At 32.7% G+C, this 19,975-nt stretch overlaps 1 protein-coding gene and 1 long non-coding RNA gene across 2 annotated transcripts in view; one reads left to right on the forward strand and one right to left on the reverse strand.

Moving 5' to 3' along the window:
• LOC123531189 (plexin domain-containing protein 2-like) overlaps positions 1 to 5,596 on the forward strand; it is a 103,798-nt gene extending 98,202 nt beyond the window's left edge. The window contains exons 14-15 of the mRNA XM_053518236.1: positions 295 to 425; positions 778 to 5,596. Of these exons, the coding sequence (XP_053374211.1) occupies positions 295 to 425; positions 778 to 876 (230 nt within the window). The 3' untranslated portion in view covers positions 877 to 5,596. The remainder of the gene's footprint in view (positions 1 to 294; positions 426 to 777) is intronic.
• A 6,140-nt stretch (positions 5,597 to 11,736) lies between these two features.
• On the reverse strand, positions 11,737 to 17,167 carry LOC128546686 (uncharacterized). Its single transcript, XR_008366157.1, has 2 exons — positions 14,469 to 17,167; positions 11,737 to 12,401 (listed from the first exon to the last, which is right to left on the reverse strand). It is a non-coding gene; the product is annotated as an uncharacterized LOC128546686 (long non-coding RNA).
• Between the last annotated feature and the right edge of the window lie 2,808 nt (positions 17,168 to 19,975).

The following is a 19,975-nucleotide window of genomic DNA, read 5'->3' on the forward strand; positions in this document are numbered from 1 at the left end:
ACTGGTCGCAAAGGCAGAATCAATCATGTCCAGCATGATAAGGGTTAATATTCCATTATTTTCAGATTTCAAATCTATTTTGATTATTTGAAGGTGATACGTTTATTTAGTCATGACCCTGGACAATAAAAAGGTGAAATTTATTGCCCAACAATGAAAACAAAAGGCACTGTTTCTTCATAGCTTTTACCTTGGGAAGGTGTTGATTATTATATTCTATTGATCTTGATCTGCACTAGTCGCAAAGGCATAATCACTTGCTGACATCAGGCTAATGGATAAATATATTTTCAGGTGTTGGTAAACAAGTTGGTGTTATTGTTGTTGTTGTTGTGATCGTCCTAGTACTTGTTGGAGCAATCGGCGGCTGGGTATACTACGCCTACACTCACCCAACATCAGCATCTGGAATGTGGCTGATGGAGGTAAATGACTTCTTGAAATTTCATCGTATTCTTAAACGTTAAAAAGAAGGTGACCAAAGATGGAACCTTGTGGTACTCCTTCACATATACTTGTCTACCAACGAAAAATATTGGCAACTCTATTTACAATATGAGAGGTAAGACTGAACTAGGTTGGAGGCTTGCTTTGAAAATCCATATTCAGTTAATTTGGATGTTTAACAACTTATGCTTACACCCTTATTGTAAAACTTCTGTGCATCTGAAGGTTGAATCATGGTCTATCAGACAATAAACCATGCAAAGATGTTTGTTATATAAAGTAAAACATTATACCAACAATGATTTACACTGTATCTGTGTTTATTTACAGCATCGCCCAAGTCAAATGAAGGCAAAGATGTCCAATATGAAATTCTGGAAGAGAAACGGCACGGCGGGGGACAAATATGCTGTCGAGTCAACAGCATAACAGAGGCCTCTGGTGTATGGTGGACTTTGTGAGACTAAAGAATCAACTTTGCATTCTAGACATGACTGTTAATTCTTGGAAATAATGGAAACATGACTGTTAATTATTGGAAATAATGGTGTCTTATGGATAACTTTTGGTGTTTTTGATAAAGAAAAAAAATGTTTTTACAATAGGAAAGTTAATGTTACACAGCATACAGAAAAAATACAAATGTAGCCTTTGAAATATTTTTTTTTAGCTAGTTTCATATTTGAATGTAAGAATTGGCAGTATTTTGTATAAGTTTGATAATTTAACTCCTGATTGCCCACCATACTTTTTGTATTAAAACAAAAGAGTCTGTATCATTACATTTATAAACCCTTATGCTGCAGGATCAAACCTGAAAATTCTCATCACAACATATGATCATTTTATATCTCACTCATATTTCTTATATTTGATATTTAAAATGCCAGGACTGGGTTTACAGCTCCAGGAATAATAATCGGGGTTAAAATTCCAGGGATAGGTATAAAACTTGAGGATTGAGCACTTAATTTGGGATTTTAAGCTCTTAATTTGGGTATAAAGCTCAAGAATTTGTATATAAAGCTCTAAAATAATGGTTTAAAGCTCAAACATTGGGGTATAAAGCTCAGAAATGTAGGTTCAACACTCCAAATTTGGGTATTAGGCTAAAGCATTGGATTATAATGCTCTAAACTCTGGTATAAAAGCTCAGGGCTTTGGATATGAAAGAGCTTTTTTTATCGGTGATACCAGGGATCAGATACCAGTGGTTGTGAACATATTTTTGAGATTCTATACTATTCTGATAGTGAATAAAAACAAATTTTAGAAAGAATTTTTTATACCCATGTCTGCAGCAGCATATTTAAAAAAAAAAAAGATTATGTCATATCATCCACATTAAACATTTTTTTTTGTAATTTATGAAATATTTTGAAGTTACTTGGTACTTTGTGTACTTTGATAATTTTAACCAAAAAAAAAATTGTCACAAAGAAAAAAAAAAGAAATTAAGGGCAAGGCATAAACACAGCATTGTTTTGTATTGGCCTAAACAAGTTATTATGGAGATTATTTTGTAAAAAGGAGGAAAGGATCCATATAATGAAAGTCCGGATTTTTATATAGTTACATGTATTTTTTGGAGTTTGGTATTTTCTGTATGACGTTGTACCTTTTTCGTCTTTTTTATCTACAGTGACATAAAATTGACACTTGCTTGTAGACCGAGATAAACTTCTTTAGAAAGAAAATACAGTCAAACTTTGTTCGCTCAAACTCTGATTATTTGAAGACCACCCTTTGCTTGAACGCTTCATCAGGTCTGAGCAAAAACCCTTTTTTTCCTGATTGATGGCTAGAACTGCTTGTTCTAGACAAAACTTGTTGGTCCTATCGAGTTAGAGCAAATGAAGTTTGCCTGTATATGGTTTTTTTTTATAAAAGCTTTGATATTTATATTACAGTTAGAATATTAATTTATTTTTTTCCAAGTGAAATTTTGTTAGAATTTAATATAAGAAAATTAGAAAACTTTTTGGATGTTTTTCTGTTAAATAAGGAAGTTAATTTTCCATAAAGTAAGAAAGTCCTAGCCCTACTGTCACCACAATGATCACTTATATGTGCAAAACAAAACATAAAATGGCTTTCATTGGCTTAGGAGGTGTACAAAGTGCCTCAATACTTTGTGGAGTTTTGACGTGTTTTAAACTTTCCTCTGTTCAAGTAGATAATAAAGCCAAGACTAGCTGTGTAAATATCTCTTCATACCTCAAAAGTGCATCAATATCTGAACCATTCCAGGGACACATATAAAAGATATTTTGTTTGGCAGTGAGTTAGAATTTTTTTTTTCTTGATGAAAGTAACATTCTTTAAGCAAACACTTCTTGTTTTGGAAAGTGGAATGAAAAATTCCTGGTCTGCAATTTGAATTTGAAATGAAAATTTACTGATTGATGTGTGATTTGGAAGTAAATTTAAGATATCAGAAAATTAGAACCAGTCTGCAGCAGTAAAATATCTTTTAAATGTATACCAGTCTATGTTAATGTTCATTGTTCATTGCTTTGTATGTTCATGTTTTTCAAGCTAGCTTTTTTGTATGGTCTGTGTGTACCTGTTAATGAAGAAATATGAGCCACGCCATGAGAAAACCAACATACTGCATTTGCGACCAGCATGGATCCAGACCAGCCTGGGCATCCGCGCAGTCTGGTCAGGATCCATGATGTTCGCTTTTAAAGCGTTTTGCAAGTAGAGAAACCATTAGCGGACAACATGAAACCTGACCAGACTGCGCGGATGGGCAGGATGGTCTGGATCCATGCTGGTCGCAAACGCAGTATGTTGGTTTTCTCATGGTGCGGCTAATATAACTATGATATGTAAACATTTATACCCTACCCACACCAGCTAGACTGGAAATGTTTATTTTCTTTATTTTAATTACCATAGATACTCAAGTAGAATAGATTACATAATTGCATATAGAAAAAAAAGAGTAAAAAGACTTACCTGAAAACTTCCCTTATCTGCCTGAGTACGGCATGTTTGATAATGAAGCATTTCCTTCACATGTAACCCTCACCTTTTCTATAATGAACTTGTCCATCTTTCAATTCCGACAGTACCATTAGCTGTTAAAAGGGGTGCTTACCAGATACTGACTGAATGGCGAACAGTGCAGATCATGATCAGACTGCATGGATGTGCAGACTGATCATGATCTACACCGGTCGCAAAGGCAGAATCAATCATGTCCAGCATGATATGGGTTAAAGTGTGTTGTATTCAGTAAATGAAAGTTGAACCTCCCTGCTGTAGTTGAATGATCCACCAGGAAGAAGTTTTATGTACAATTAAGTCAGCTGTGAGCTTTCTGGCATACATGTGTGACAGAGGTTTGGCAGGTAAGGGGAGATCACTTGGGTAAGAAAAAGTAACTCCGATAATGGGGGTATTAGCAAAAATGTTTATGTCTTTACTACTTTGTCCATGACTAATTTTGTTACTGTTGACTGCGTTATCTTTGTTTGTTATAGAGTTTTTTAGATAGAGAATTTTTGTTCCTTTTTTTTTAAAATCACATGTTCCTGTTAAGATATAAAAGATGAGATGTACAAAAGTGGTGGGTATTTTCCAAAAAGAGAAGACAGGCTTAGTATAGTCGTAGATCAATATCTTGTCCGGAGGTTTCAAGGAACTGGAAGAATTTTAAATTTGAATTTAATATAAATAATTTATATACACTGATTTTGTCCGCATGTTTGAATATGTTCGAGTTTAAAATGGGCAGTACACCTTTGGTGTATTTGTGCCATTTTTATCAATGCTATCAGTAGTATGACATAATAAAATTATACATGTATGATGTTTTTTAACAAATAACTTTACATCTTCCACATATCATGGGATTGTGTCATATATAAAGATATATCAAAAAAATTTACCAAAAATAAATGTTTTTGTATCAGATTTGACCTGATAATTGTGAATTATTTTGTAGAAGTTTCAAAGCTTATATTGTAGTTTTGTTAGAGGCTAATTTAAATAATTTGTTAAGACATACATTGTTTTTAAATGAGATTTTTCCTGTAAAAATTGTGTCTTTCAATGAAAAAAAAAATCTATCAACTAGAAAAACTGATGATATGAAGGAAAAGAACTTGAAAACATGGTTTCATCCAATAGATTTTTTTTTTTAAAGTTTTTTTTAAAACCACATCAAATTTAACTTTCTGCACATTATATTTTACATAAATGAGCAAGCATTGTAAAAAAGAATACAAAATAAAGCGGCGACTAAATTGATTTAAAAATCATTATTTTTGTAGGCATAAATAATTTTTATATAAGAATACTGCTGTGTAAGACTGATCTGTGTTTTGACGTAGATAATTATGTCTCCCTCCACACAGTGGTGTGGGAGACATATTGATTTACTCCCGTCTGTGTGTCTGTCTGTCTATCACAAAGCTTGTCCACACTCTAAGTTGAACATTTCTCATCAGATCTTCACCAAACTTGAATAAAATGTGTTTGCCAATAATTCCTCGGCCAAGTTCGAAAACTAGCCTAATCGGCCCAGGCACTTCAGAATTATGGCCCATGGAATATAATTAAGGATAAAGAGTTGTAGACCGGTTACTGTTACTCCAACTTCAACAGATACCAATAGGTTGCAATCAGTATATAAAGACAGACTTACTATTCAGATGATTAGGCAGTCGTAGGAGACATGCGCTTTTCTCAAAAGCACCTCTAGTTTATTTACAGGTTTGAAATTGGGATAAACCTTTTACACAGTTTCGGTGACTGTGCTTTTTAAAGTCAAGCGTTGCTGTCCTGTTGTTGTTAAATTACTCACAAGTTGTTACCAATAGTTTTATTTTTGATGTACATGTACAACAGATGATCAGATATAAAGGTTATTAAATACTCTTAAATGGTACATTGAAATTAGAATTTTACAGATGTTGTTAAATTACGCACAAGTTGTTACCAACAGTTTCATTTTTGATGTACAAAATGTGATCAAATATAAAGGTAAAATACTCTTTAACGGTACATTGAAATTAGAATTTTACTGATTTTATTAAATTACACACAAGTTGTTACCAACAGTTTCATTTTTGATGTACAACATAATTATGATCAAAGGTTAAACACTCCTAAACGGTTCATCGAAATTAGAATTTTACAGATGTTGTTAAATTATGCACAAGTTGTTACCAACAGTTTCATTTTTGATGTACAAAATGTGATCAAATATAAAGGTAAAATACTCTTTAACGGTACATTGAAATTAGAATTTTACTGATTTTAATATGAATTAAGGCACCGCCTAGCATTGGGGATTTATCTTTTATATATCCGCTTAGAAAGAAATATTCAACGCTCAAGAAAGTGAAACTTTGCACTAAACTGTAGTTTACATTTAGTGTCATCATACCTCTTACAGCGAATATCATACTTTGCAAAATTTACGGAAGCCATGCCGGTGACGTCATTCAGCGTTCTCGCACTAGCTTTTAGAATTTTGTTTTGTTTGTTTGCACTCCACGCAGAAACTTGACGGTCTCTACACTTCCTTACTGTTTTAAAAGTGTTTTTCAGTTGCATGTACAGTTTTCATTACGAAAAAGAAGTAAAATAATCATGTTAGCGCGGTTTACGAGTTTCTATGACTGATTCGGGGTGCTCGGATGTTCATAAAGACAACCAGTCAGCGGATTTTACATAAACCGGAACCGGAAAACATCGAAAAAATTGCCTCAGTATATGCAAACAGCAAAGACGAATATCTATATACGGACGTTACCGTCTCGGGGATTTTCATCCCCGGCGCTTCGCGCCGGTGATAAATCCCCTATTAAATTACACACAAGTTGTTACCAACAGTTTCATTTTTGATGTACAAAATGTGATCAAATATAAAGGTAAAATACTCTTAAACGGTACATTGAAATTAGAATTTTACTGATTTTATTAAATTACACACAAGTTGTTACCAACAGTTTCATTTTTGATGTACAACATAATTATTGTATGTATGGTGTATATATCATTTACAGTTAATGTTATAAGATACTTAGTATAATCTGTTTTGAAAACCGATGAACAAAAATGACCGTCACTAAAATCTTGTAATCAAATGATAGGAAAACTATAATGAAATGCTCTTGTATTTTTATTAATTTGTCCAGTAATACAAATGAGTTATAAGAACTTACTTCTAATACGTAAAAATAATGGTATTGATAAGATTAATATTGAGTAAAAAAATTCATATCAAAAAGCATACTTTAAAACATATCGAGTTTTAAATGGTTATATTTAATGTCAGTTTCTAACCTATCTGGTTTAGTAAGGTTTGGAAACACAAGACTGCTACCAATATATTTATGCTAGACACATTATATTATGTGTGAATTTATACTTTAAAAAATGCTGAAAATAGTTTCAAAATTTATTGACTGTTTTATTTTTTTGAATACCAGTATATTAATGCTGGACACATTATATTATGTGTGAATTTATGCTTTAAAAAAATGCTGCAAATAGTTTTCAAAATTTATTGATTTTTTTTTCTATTTTTGAAACACATGTATTTGATATAAGCCGTCTTTTTTTTATTATGTGGTTATAGTATTCAAGTATATATTGAAATGAAATCTGACCTCAATACTTAACAAATAATCAAGGCCTTCGAGTTGTTTATCGTCTTAATTTACCACGGTTCAGAGTTCAGATGCGTAGGGATTGAACCACGAGGGCGTTAGCCCAAGTGGTTAAATAACTGAAGCATCTGAACGATGACCCGTGGTAAATTAGACGATAAATAACAAGAAGGCCTTGATTGTTTTCATTCTGACATGCTCATTGATATATTTTAATAGATATTATACTGGACTTCATTTACGTGAGGAGTAATGTATCGGACGTCATGTGGCAATTTGACGTCATAATGCTCTATTGCCGGTCCGCGCGTCAGCCGTTGTTTATCGTAGAATATACAGAGCTTGATTTCCTTCTTTGTTTAACTGGAAATCAAACTGAGTCATGTTAGAATTAAGAATAAACAATGGCTCTAAATTACTTAGAAATAAATTTCTTAGGACAACATCATTCTTCAACATGGCATGTTTTGATATGATATCACATATTTTTTATGCAAGTTAAAACCTGTAAGATCCTGTTGTACAATTATGAAAAATATTTCCATATTAACTGGATGTTTTATTAAGCTGAAATCTTATGCCATTTATTTATGCCGTTTTTTTTACAAACTTTTTGAGATTAATAAAAGAATAGAAGTTTACAAAAAATCAATTTATAACAGCAAAGAGACAGTCATTATATTTTTTTACATATCAGGTATGCAAGATGTATGATTGGGTCCAATTTTCTACTGCTATATCAGGCATGAAGCAAATAAATTATTACTTCTTAATGTAATCCATTACATTTGATTATGGTTACAATTACATGTAATTTGGTTTATCTTATGTAATTGATTACACCCAGTTATGATTACTTTTTATTACACAGTTTAATTCTGCACTTGAACAGACCTGGAGCAGGTGTTTTGTTCCTATGTTCACCTTCTGTATTCTCTTAAGTGCTAAAGTGTTACAAACAGTTTACGTAAAAGATTCATCAAAATGTAAGAACAGAATCTTTCATTGATCAAATGAATGTTTCAATTTAACATAATTACTATTACTAGTTTAAAAATAGTTTTAACAGTTAAAAAAAGATTCTGCTATGCCAAAGAAACAATCATTTAAATCTGGGATTAATTTGAGTGTACTTGTGTGCCAACATTTTCTCACATGCTTAAGGCAAAAGTGCTTTCTGTAGTGTTAGGGATCAGTACATTTATAGGGTTTACCCTAAGAAACCAAGCTGCTCGATTTGGCATATTATTAAACTTGTTTGTTCTTTTTCTTTAACATTAAAAGTCAGTAAAGATTGAGATACATGTAATTCCTTTTCTCAGTGAGATGTATGTACTGTAAAAGCAGAAATTTTGCAAGGGTTTAATTTTCGCTATATTAACAAGGTTCCTCACCTCGCGGACATTAATTCTTGTGTAAATATTAACCAATATTCTAATGCAGTTCAAAAAAGATCTTGTCATTACAAGAACTTTTTACAGTCTCGCGAATATATAAAACCTAGCAAATATACCCAATATCTAAAATCTGCTAAATTTTGACCCAGCAAAAATATATGCTTTTACAGTAATATGTTTTGCTGAATCAACAGTTTTTGAAGTGATATTTGAAAGAATAGTTTCAGATAAGATATAAATGGATAGCTTAAGTGTTTGCGTGGTTGGCAATAAAACATTCGTTTTTTTTCATGCATCTTATCAGTTCTTTAACTGAAATTATAGCTTGAAACTTATTTATTCTTGTTACTGTGTCAATGTATAAACTTACTGGTCAATTGTATATTACATGTATTTTGAATGAAATTAATTTTCCCTTTTGTTGAAAATTACTGTTAACAGTTTGAATGACAGCTTTACTTTCGTAAACTGATTGCAGATAGATTGACATTTACTTCATATGTGTCTATTCGGGATTGAATAAAACTATTTGATTGAGATCAATTGATATAATACTGTTACTGATTGGCAAGAGAATTATTGCCTACTTTTGTACTTGAGAAAATGTAAATGTATTTATACTGTGAGTAAATAGCTAATTACTAAACTGTATATAGATTGAGATATTATGTCTTTTTTTAGATCAATTATACCACTGTCATGTTTAACTGTGAATCAATTTGGAAATGATGCCCCTATTTGATTAGAAAATGGATTAAAGTTTTGCTGAAGACATAACAGCCTTTACTGATGAGGTAGAAATCTTGATTGTAAATGTTTTATCTATTTAGCTTCTATGGATATTTACTACTGACTGGGTCCATAGTTCATAACATTCTGTGTGTATTATTGAGATAACATTATGTGCCTGTATGATTAGAAATCTTGTTAAGTTTTACATGAGATAGACATCTCAAAATAATCGATTAGAAGAAGACTCACATGTGTCTGGTTAATACTAGTTGATAGAACAAACACTCTAATGTATTTTGAAACTATTGAGATGACACCCTTTGGACTTACAATCTGTGTTCAAGTTTGGTGCAATACATACAGCTTTACGTAAAGAGGCATATAGTTGCTTTGCACAAATAATATTTTATCTTTTACTAGGTCAGTTTCAACTCACTGGTATAGTTCCATAACTCTTAACATGTATTTGAGCAATTATGCTCCCTTTGGACTTAGAAAATTTGGTTAAAGTTTTACATGCAAGTTACTATCTCCAAAACTAATGCAGATATGGAATTGAAACTTAACATGTTTCTTCGGGGTTATTAAACTAGTTGATAGCATCAAGTCCCATAACTCTGATGTGCATTTTGGTCAAATTATATCCCGTTTCGAACTTAAAACTCTTTTGATATTTAACATTTTGGGTAATAATTTCCTGCTTCTGTGACAATATTTCGAATAGTCGAGCTTGGCTGTCTTACGGACAGCTCTTGTTGAAAAGAGAAATGAAAATGACACAGATTTCAGATAAAAGATATAAATGATATGTCTTAAAGTGTTTGACTTTGATTTTGAATAAAATCATATCAGTTTTCTTTACTCATTTGCATTCTTGATCAGTTTTTGAATTCTGAAATTTACATATACCCTTCTTATTGTGATTTACTTGTTACTGATGTAAACATGTTTATTTACAGAGATGCAATTGTATATTACTCAGATTTTGCAATGAATTTTTATATTTTCTTCTATTTATGTTGAAATTATATACTGTTTATACAGATTGAGATTGACAGCTTTCTTTTTAGCTGTTAATACTGATTGAGATAGATTGAACATTTTACTGTTTATTCTGTCTTAGATAGATTGAATATAATACTGTCTATATTGATTGAGATAAATTGAATATAATACTGTTTATACTGATTGAGATAGATTGAATATGATTGATACTGTTTATACTGATTGAGATAGAGTGAACATGGTACTGTTAATACTGATTGAGATAAATGGAATATAATACTGTTTATACTGATTGAGATAGGTTGAACATGGTACTGTTTAAATTGATTGAGATAGATTGAACACGATACTGTTTATACTGAGTGAGATCAATTGAATATAATACAGTCTATATTGATTGAGATAGATGGAATATAATACTGTTTATACTAATTGAGATAGACAGCCTTATACTGATTGAGGTAGAAATCTTGATATGTAAGTGTTTATACTAATTGAGGTAGACATCTCAATATGTGAGTGTTTATACTGATTGAGGTAGACATCTAGATATATATATACATCTCAATGTGTGTTTATACTGATTGAGATAGACAGCCTTGTATGTGGTTGCCTGTACTGATTTAGGTAGACATCTTGATATGTAAGTGTTTATACTGATTGAGATAGACATCTCAATATGTGTTTATACTGATGGAGAGAGACAGCTATATGTAACTGTTAATACTGATTGAGACAGACAGCTCTATGTAACTGTTAATACTGATTGAGATAGACAGCTCTCTTTGTAACTTTACTGTGTAGTCAAGTTGGTTTCTTCAGCTGTTTGACTGTTAAAATGAGCATATTTGTTGTTTTGCACGAAATAAAATACTCTTTATCATTGTATACAAGTGTTTGTTTGTGCTTCTTCACTTGGTACTAGTTTTCTTTCCCAGTAGATTTCACACCTACCTGTTACATTTAGGGGCACTTAATACAAAGTTTCTGTAATGCCTGATTATTTAAATATATATTTATGCCCCCTGTCTTCTTTTGAAGATATATTTTTGTTTTTAGCTCACCTGAGCCAATGATTCAAGGTGAGCTATTGTGATACACCTGCCTCAGTAGTCTGTCATTATTATTTTGACTGCCAGTCTTAATGAAGTTTGGTCAGAATGATTGGCTCAATAAAATCTTGGAAAAAAGTTCGAAACTTGGTCATCTGAATTAAAAAATAGGTCACTTTGTCAAATTATAGAAAAAGATTATTAATACTCTAGATGCCACATTTTCTACCAGGCCTTAATGAATCCAGGTCTGAATGATTTTGTGTATGAAATCACAGTCAGTTACTTAACTGGATTATCTGGGGTCAAAACTATGTCACTAGTTCTAATTATAGGAAAGCCTTATTAACACTCTATAGAGGCCATACTTTCTACATATTCTTCATGAAACCTGGCCAGAAAGTTTGTCTTGATGAAATCTAGGTCTAGTCTGAAAGTGGAACATGAGGGTTCAAAAAGTACACAATTTCTACCTGATCTTCGTAAAACTTTATTACAATGTCTTCAATTATTAAAAGCTTCAATGAAAATAACTTTTACTGAAAATCTGGACAAATATTAAACTTGGTCAGTGTCAAAGTCTTCAAGTGTCATGGCACTGGTTTGAAATCCATGCAGGAATAAGCAAAACCAAATACAAAGTCTTGAAGGAACTACTAACATGAATAAAACCGCATCTGCAGCTTAGTGGTAGAGCGCCCACTTCTTGTGCAGGAGGTCTGTCCGCGCCTTACCGAAGACGTGAAAAATGGTACTTTAGTGTCTATAGCGTGATATTCCAGTGAGGCTACCCTGCAAATTTGGGCATTATGTTTACCACTACAAGTAAACACCGTTCTTTATATGTCAGAAAGACGCTCTACTTCAACACTTAGGTTACCGCCTCGATAGACTTAGGTTACCGCCTCGATAGCCTATTGCTAGAGCGTCCGCTTCAAGTGCGGGAGGTCGTGGGTTCGATCCCCGGCCGCGTCATACCAAAGACGTGAAAAATGGTACCAGTAGCTCCCTTGCTTGGCACTTAGCATTGAAAGGGAAACTGGCTTCTTTTCTCTCATACCCTCGTGGCAATGGAATCCATCAGGAATGAGGTGTTGAAAGTGATTTGTATAAGTTGTAGAACTTGCTTCACAATCGACCTAAAATAAATTAGTATAAACTAAACTAACACTTAGGTTCGTCACTGAATTACTGAAATTGGACGTAGCTCAGAGAAAGAATTAATAAATGTATTTACAGATGAGTGTGAAATGACTCCATGCAGTCAGAACTGTGAGAACATGGATGGAAGTTATCTGTATTGGTAAAGTATCTTAATAAATTGCTTTAAAGGTACGAACCCACACCTTTAGGCGAAAAATAATTTATCTCAAAAATTATTAAAAAGGTGACTAGTGGTACAAACTTATTGACATAAGATTTTTGCAAAATATTCTTATAAATAACCAAAACTATCGTGCAGAAAGTAGTTAACCGTTGCAACGCTTTTGAAATAAAGCAGAAAATTTACATTCTTCTTGCATTTTTACCAATATCTAACTTTTATTTTCACACACGTTATCAATTTCCAGTGCCATATACATTCTATGCCAAACTTGGTGGAAATGAACATGTTGAAGATGTCCCCCAAACTGTGGTCGAGTAGCTTTAATTAAGTTACTTAGTTACTTTGTGCAATGGAAACAATGATACTTAATACCTATAAAGTTGGACATTGTGTTCACGTCGTTTATATGGCTGTAAAAATTGTAAAAGAGACGCTTAACCCCCACCACACACACACACACGCACACGCACACGCACACGCACACACACACACACACACACACACACACACACACACACAGTAACTTGTATAAAAAAGTGCTTGCGACAAATATTCGGTATTAATATTAAGCTTCAAATAAGCAAAGGTCATAATGTATAGTATTAAAGGCCCAGCCCCCAGATGGATGTACACCAAAACATCCACAAGAAATGGAAAAGAAATACATAACGTAGCTAAATTATTTCTATTTACTTCAAAAGCATAGTTTTTCTGCACATTTTACCGATTAACGAGCGTTTTATTATATGAAATACTGCCTGTAACTTGTCAGAACACATTTTGTCTTTATGTGTATGGAAGTTCAACTGAGACATATTTACTCAGGGGAAATGCCTGTTTACTGAAAATGCATTCGGGTTTAATCTAAATCTTTTTTTTTTCCTTTTTTGTATTCTATTTTTTCAACACTATAATCTTTCACAGCAGCTATAGATATAAGTTTGTTTTGATAAGCAAATACACCTATGAGTTTTTATTTATTTATTTTTTGGTAAAGAAATAATTGCAATATATCAACTTGTTTGAGAAGTCATATCTTCATAACCTGATATCAGATTGTCAGCAAAATAAGGTCCTGCCAAGGCTGGTCCTTGGTCAACTTAGAAGTTGGGACTAGCATTCTGTCATATTTGTCACAATACGATACTTGGAAGAAATAAATTTTTATTGTATGTGTAGATACCCAGCTAATTCTAGCAAAGAGGAAATCGTAATATAGTGTCTTTATTATGCTGCAATTCACCTAAAATAACCGTGCTAGTGCCTCAAGGTCTAGGCACTCCTAAACTATTCACTTCTTCACTGTAATTTAATAGTCAAGCTAATGTCACGGTTACCTACAGTTACCCACTAGTTCGCGCTATATATATGCCAAGAAATAGTGCTCCTCTATTTCATTCACTTGTTGACATAACATATATGTTAGAATCGATATAATATTGTGCAGTACCATGCTTTAAGACACTACACTCTCATGAAATTATTTCATCGGCGTATAACCTCTTCGTCGTGTTTAAATGTGTTAAAACACTGGTCTGTCATATGTTATTTCTAATTCTAATATGACTGGCAATGCCTAAGGTTAGAGAACACCAATTGTTTTCCCATAGACTTCCATTATAACATTATGGCGTGTACGACCTTCCATAAATCGAAACATATATATCTAATCACATTTTTATCAAAAACTATCTTAGTTCCACCAAAATATCGGACTAAAATTCTATGAATAGTGATACTTTATCGAAGTAATTTTCGCGTAATTGAGATAACCCCCTGTTTACATCGTGCTTTCAAATTTGATCAGATAGTTTACTTAAAAAATTGTTTAAAACGAAATTTACATAGCACAAGTGTCGTGATTAATTTACACACATACCGAGTTGGTTATAATTCGCCATCATTTTCGCCCAAATTGAACTCTTCCGCAAGACATATAACCAAAGGAGAGTGACGACCAACCATTTGGCGCCATGCATGCGCGAAGAAACAGTTCCATCATATTTGATCTAAATTTTACAATAAAAGACATTCTAGAATCGAAATAATTTATAGTAAAACCGTATTTGAACACTGTTTATACATTCGGTCGGTTATACGTCGTACGAAATAATTTCACTCGGACTGCGCCCTCGTGATTTTTATTACGCCCGACGTATAAGCGCTCATGGTGTATAAATAGTGTTAAAACACGGTTTTGCAATAAATGATTTCTTAAATAAAGAGAAGTTTACGGTACAAGAAAACATAGCAAAAAAAAAATATTCTTTTTTGCGTATGACTAAAATGTTTAATCATGTAATTACACTTAACTCTCTAATGCATGTCTGCGTAATGAAAAATTGAGAACACTAGGCAGCGATTATGAGCATACTTTTCTTCTCTGTGAAAAAATATTCTCTGATTGTTTTGTATTGCTTTAAAACAAAGATCTAAAGTTCATTTCTATTGTTTATGTATAATGTAATACCACGTGGCGGCTGTGCTGTTCAAAGTGAGGAGAAGAAAACAAAGCAAATTTTCTATCGTGTGTGACAGAAGCAGGTAATAACATAAAATAACAAATGTTCATTGTGCCATGTTTTAATCTTTTGTATTATCTATGTTGTTGCTCTACGTTTATTGTCTGCATGTTGATCGTTTATGCGGAAAATGTGGTTTCGGTGTGAACAAGATGGCGTATCACGGTTTCAATCGTTTATTAATGTTCAAAATATATGATGTATAGGAAAGTATGAAAATATTCCATAAACTAATTCGTGCGAAACTGTCCGTCCGCTACGAAAACATTCCCGCTCTTCATCTTTTTACCACTTTGATGGATTTTAAGAAAACATAACACAAATACTTATTAAATGAGACGACGTGTAGAATGCATTTTTAGCTGTTCTGGCCACTCTTGTGACTCACCTGTCCGCCCGTTTGTCCGAAAGGTGAGCCCGTCAAACTCTCTGAAATCAGTTGGTGGAAGTTTATCAATGTATCCATGAATGTTTCTTGGATGATTCTTTCCCAAATGTATTCAAAGAAATGCATTCTATATAGAACTCTGGTTGCTATGGCAACGGATAAAGAAAATATTAAACAATTAAACAAATATTTGTGTCAGAAACCATTGACTTAATTTCAAAATTATTTCACAGAAATAATCCTTAAGTTAGGTGACCCTTTACCAAGACTGTTCTTTCTTTCTCAGTTCATCTGCAGCAAAAATGGTCGTTATGTGGTATGGTCATTTTTCCTATATTATGTATTATTATTGAAAGTGTTTTTACCAATACAGTGATTATTTCCCCCACTTTGCAGTCTGCAAAAACTTTGTAGAAAAAAACCCCTAAAAAGTGTGCCCATAGGACACAGATGCCCCCACATACTGTGTCATCATCTATGTAGCAAAAAACTATCAAAGGGCCACAACTGCAGTAAATATATTGACAGAAAGAAATCCTTCCTTTATGGCCATCTGAACATCAAGCTTGTTCATCTGTGAAAGTTTGAAGCAAATCAGGCTAATAGTGTGGGAAGTGTTGGACACACAAATATTTTCTCTATATTCCATATAGCAAAAACTATCAAAGGGCCATAACTACAGTAATAATAGTCACAGAAAAAATTTCTTCCTTTATTGTCAGCTTGCACATCAAGCGTGTTCATCTGTGAAAGTTTGTAGCAAATCAGGCTACTAGTGTGGGAAGAGTTGGACACACAATTTTTTCCTCTATATTCCATATATCAAAAACTATCATGCGGTAAAAATATTCACAGAAAAAAATCATTCCTTTATGGTCATCTACATATCGAGCTTGTTTATCTGTGAAAGTTTGAATCAAATCAGGCTAATAGTGTGGGAGGAGTTGGACATACAAGATTTCGGGACGTACGGATAGCAGCAACGCTATATGCCCCCACATAAATGTGCGGGGGCATAAAAACTGTTTAATATATTTTTTAATTGATATAAATGATAACATAAAGTTTTCTCCCCCTTTTCCCTCCTTTTTCAATCTAGTTACTTTTTTTTTGTTTTCTTTATCTCTACCTTTTGTAATCACATACAAAGTTTACTTAAATTTTTTTATACACACCTATACCATGTCACAAAATATTTGAAACATTATTATTTTCACTGTATATACTCATGTCATGTATATGATTTGTGTTAATAAAGTTGTGTTCTGTTCTGTTCTGTAGTGGGAACGTCGTAAACTGCTTGTCCTGAAGTTATTTTATTCAAGAGAAAATAACTGTTTTGAGATATAAATACAGGCCTTCTAGCAGGGTATGATGAATATAAAGGTTTTTTCTAAAAGTTGTTTTTGTAAAAATAAATGCAGTTTCGGGCAAAAATAACGGTTAAGTTTCTGACCTTGTTTCAGTTCCCTGCTGAGTTAACTCTTACCCTGCTAAATTTCTATAATACTTGTCCATCTTTCAATTTGGACAGTACCATTAACTGTTAAAATGGGTGCATACCAAAAAGATATTGACTGAATGGCGAACAGTGCAGGTCATGATCAGACTGCACGGATGTGCAGGCTGATCATGATCTGCACTGGTCGCAAAGGCAGAATCAATCGTGTCCAGCATGATATGGGTTAATACTTACATTTTCTGAACAATCTAACCCTTTTGTCTTCAACTGTACTAAGTAGTCACATTATCTTATGTCGCAGGAATGCTGCATCTCTCACAGACCTGAATTTTTAGAAATTTTATTTCTCATACTTTTTACTTCATGTTACAGTCAAAAACAAATTTCTTTGTTTTCCAGATAATCGAATAAAATATTACAAAAGTTGGTGGTTACAATCTGCAAAAATGTTTTATGCAAACAAATTAGCCATATACAATTATGTGTACAATACAAACATTTTACAGGCCAAAATATGAACCATTATTACAAAAATGCTTTTTGAAATTACAAGACGAATGAAAAAATAATAAGCACAAGTATTACATTCTGGCACAACAAGGCAGGTCATAAATGTACTTTGACAGAACAGAAAATAGCACTTAGTATTTCAAACATTAAACGCTGCAAACTTCTTGATAAAGGAATTCAACTTTTCATGCAAAGGCACTGGCTCTGAGTAAAACACACTGATTTAAAACTGTTGGATTACAACCCATTACAAATTAAGACATAATATGACAAGAAGAAGCAAGTATAATTATGTCAACATAATAAAAAAGTGGAAAACCACAGGCCGACCAACACGACATAAACGAAAATGTTGCAGGTTCGGTTTGATTGAACCTGTTCAAGGGCGGTAACCCATGCTAGTTATAGGGTATCAACTATCTTTTAATGAAGTTGTACTAGGATGTTTTAAAGATATGTACAAGTTCAAAACTGATCATTAAATGTTAGAATTATACTCACCATTGTTTTATAGCTGTCAGCTTGTGGTAAGTAAATCCATTTAGTAATTTGATGAGTGCTGAGTTGTGAACTTTTTACCATCAAAGTGATGATTTTTTGCTGTGCTTTTTTAACCACACAACAGAAACACATATGGCTACCTCAGTAATACATAGCTTCATATAAATTTACAAAAAGTCAACATGTCGGGGTTTAAAACACTGTTGGAAATTTTATGAAATGGCCAAAGTGTCAAGAAAATCAACATTTATGCTCTACTCGGGTAACGGTTTGCTGCAACTGGATAACCAGGAGCAATGTTTATGCCCCCACCCCCCAGATACCAGAGTCCACTGGCCAATAAGAGCATGAAGTTACCCAGTTACGTACCATTGTTGACCCCCAGTGGCGTCCAGACAACATCTAACGCTTGCACCGCACACCATGGACACAAACAATGGTATAGGAAAAACTATGGTATCTTTAAAATCTCAAGACTGAGAAAACTTTACATTTCTTACTCCCCTAGTCCAATTCAATAAATTCAATTCAAACAATTCAAATGAATCTATTTAAATCAGTTACATTTAAAGGGAATGAAGAATTTGGTTCTTTAGATAAATCTAATAAAGATACCGTCTTTTCAAAATAGCCACCAGAAATAAGTTCACAAACATACATATGGATGAGATATGGCATGATCAGATGATAAATATCTGTCTATATATGTATTGCTGTAACAGAAGTCATCTGATTTGTTAAAATAATTTCCAATGAAAACTTCCTTAACAATATGAGCTATTTCTTTTGTTTTAATCAAGATGGCGCCTTTTTCAAAATGCACACATGAAAAGACGTTTAATTAATGTAATTTAAATGCTGCTTTTATTTATTTCAAAACTAAACATACTCTCAATTTTCATCCAAAGGGTTTTGAATGTAACGAATATTTATTTTTATCAGGATGGCTGCCTAATAGATATTACATATACAGTATGTCAGAGTAAAACAAGTGAATGAAGTATTGCCATGCAATACAAAGTCCCCTACTGTAAGGCACCTTTTTTTCACTACTGCAATACAACATAACGATCTGATATCTGTCAATGATGTATAAGCAATATTGTACTATATATATATATAATATGTTATAACAAACCACTTGGATTAAAATTTGCATATACAAAAATCTTCAGTTGTTTCATAACATCTATAAACATAAAAAAGTATTTAATTTCAATTTTCATTTTGAAACTGGTTGGAAAATATGAGAAAAAATGTAAGAAATCATCATATTAAAGGGAAGTAATTCTGAAGACAATACACCAACAAATGTCAGATTGGAATAAATTTAGATTGAGACTGAAAGATATGTTCGACTTAAGCGGGAGATCAACTTAAGCGAGTTCGGGTTATCGAGTTTGGACTGTATTTGTGTGCTATTCATTGTACTATGTAAAATGTTTTAATAATTGTCTGTTACAAATCTTTAATAGATTGGCTATGCATGTATGTTTCATGTATAATGATTGTTTTATGTATGTAAATATGTATAGAACGGACAACAAACTTTGAAAACATAAATGTTTTAATTGGGTCCATATGACACATGAGCTTATATAATCAAAGTACTGAGAGGACTGATGGGGGCAGTGCTTTGCAGTTTCAAGACTTGATGTAACCCATTCATGTCAGCTGGTCAGGGAAGTACATGCAGGCATTATGAAATGCACTTGTGTGTGGCAAGAAATGGAGTGGTCACAACTTTTACAGTGCACAACAATAAAATTTATTAACTTTGTGTTCAATACACTTCTATATTTTATTCAAAAGGTAAAGATAAAAATATCTAGTCTTGTTCAATAGCAGTTGTTCATCGACAAACAAAAATTTAACCTTTCATTGCCAGGTTTGATATAATGGAAAAGATAAAGCTATACAATATATTTCAATTTCTTCAATACTTCTGTTTGCACTCTATGTCCTGACATCATGTGTTCTTGACAGTTTAACAAAAACAGGCA

This window comes from Mercenaria mercenaria, chromosome 11, assembly GCF_021730395.1.
Source record: "Mercenaria mercenaria strain notata chromosome 11, MADL_Memer_1, whole genome shotgun sequence".
In the NCBI taxonomy this organism is placed as follows: domain Eukaryota; kingdom Metazoa; phylum Mollusca; class Bivalvia; order Venerida; family Veneridae; genus Mercenaria; species Mercenaria mercenaria.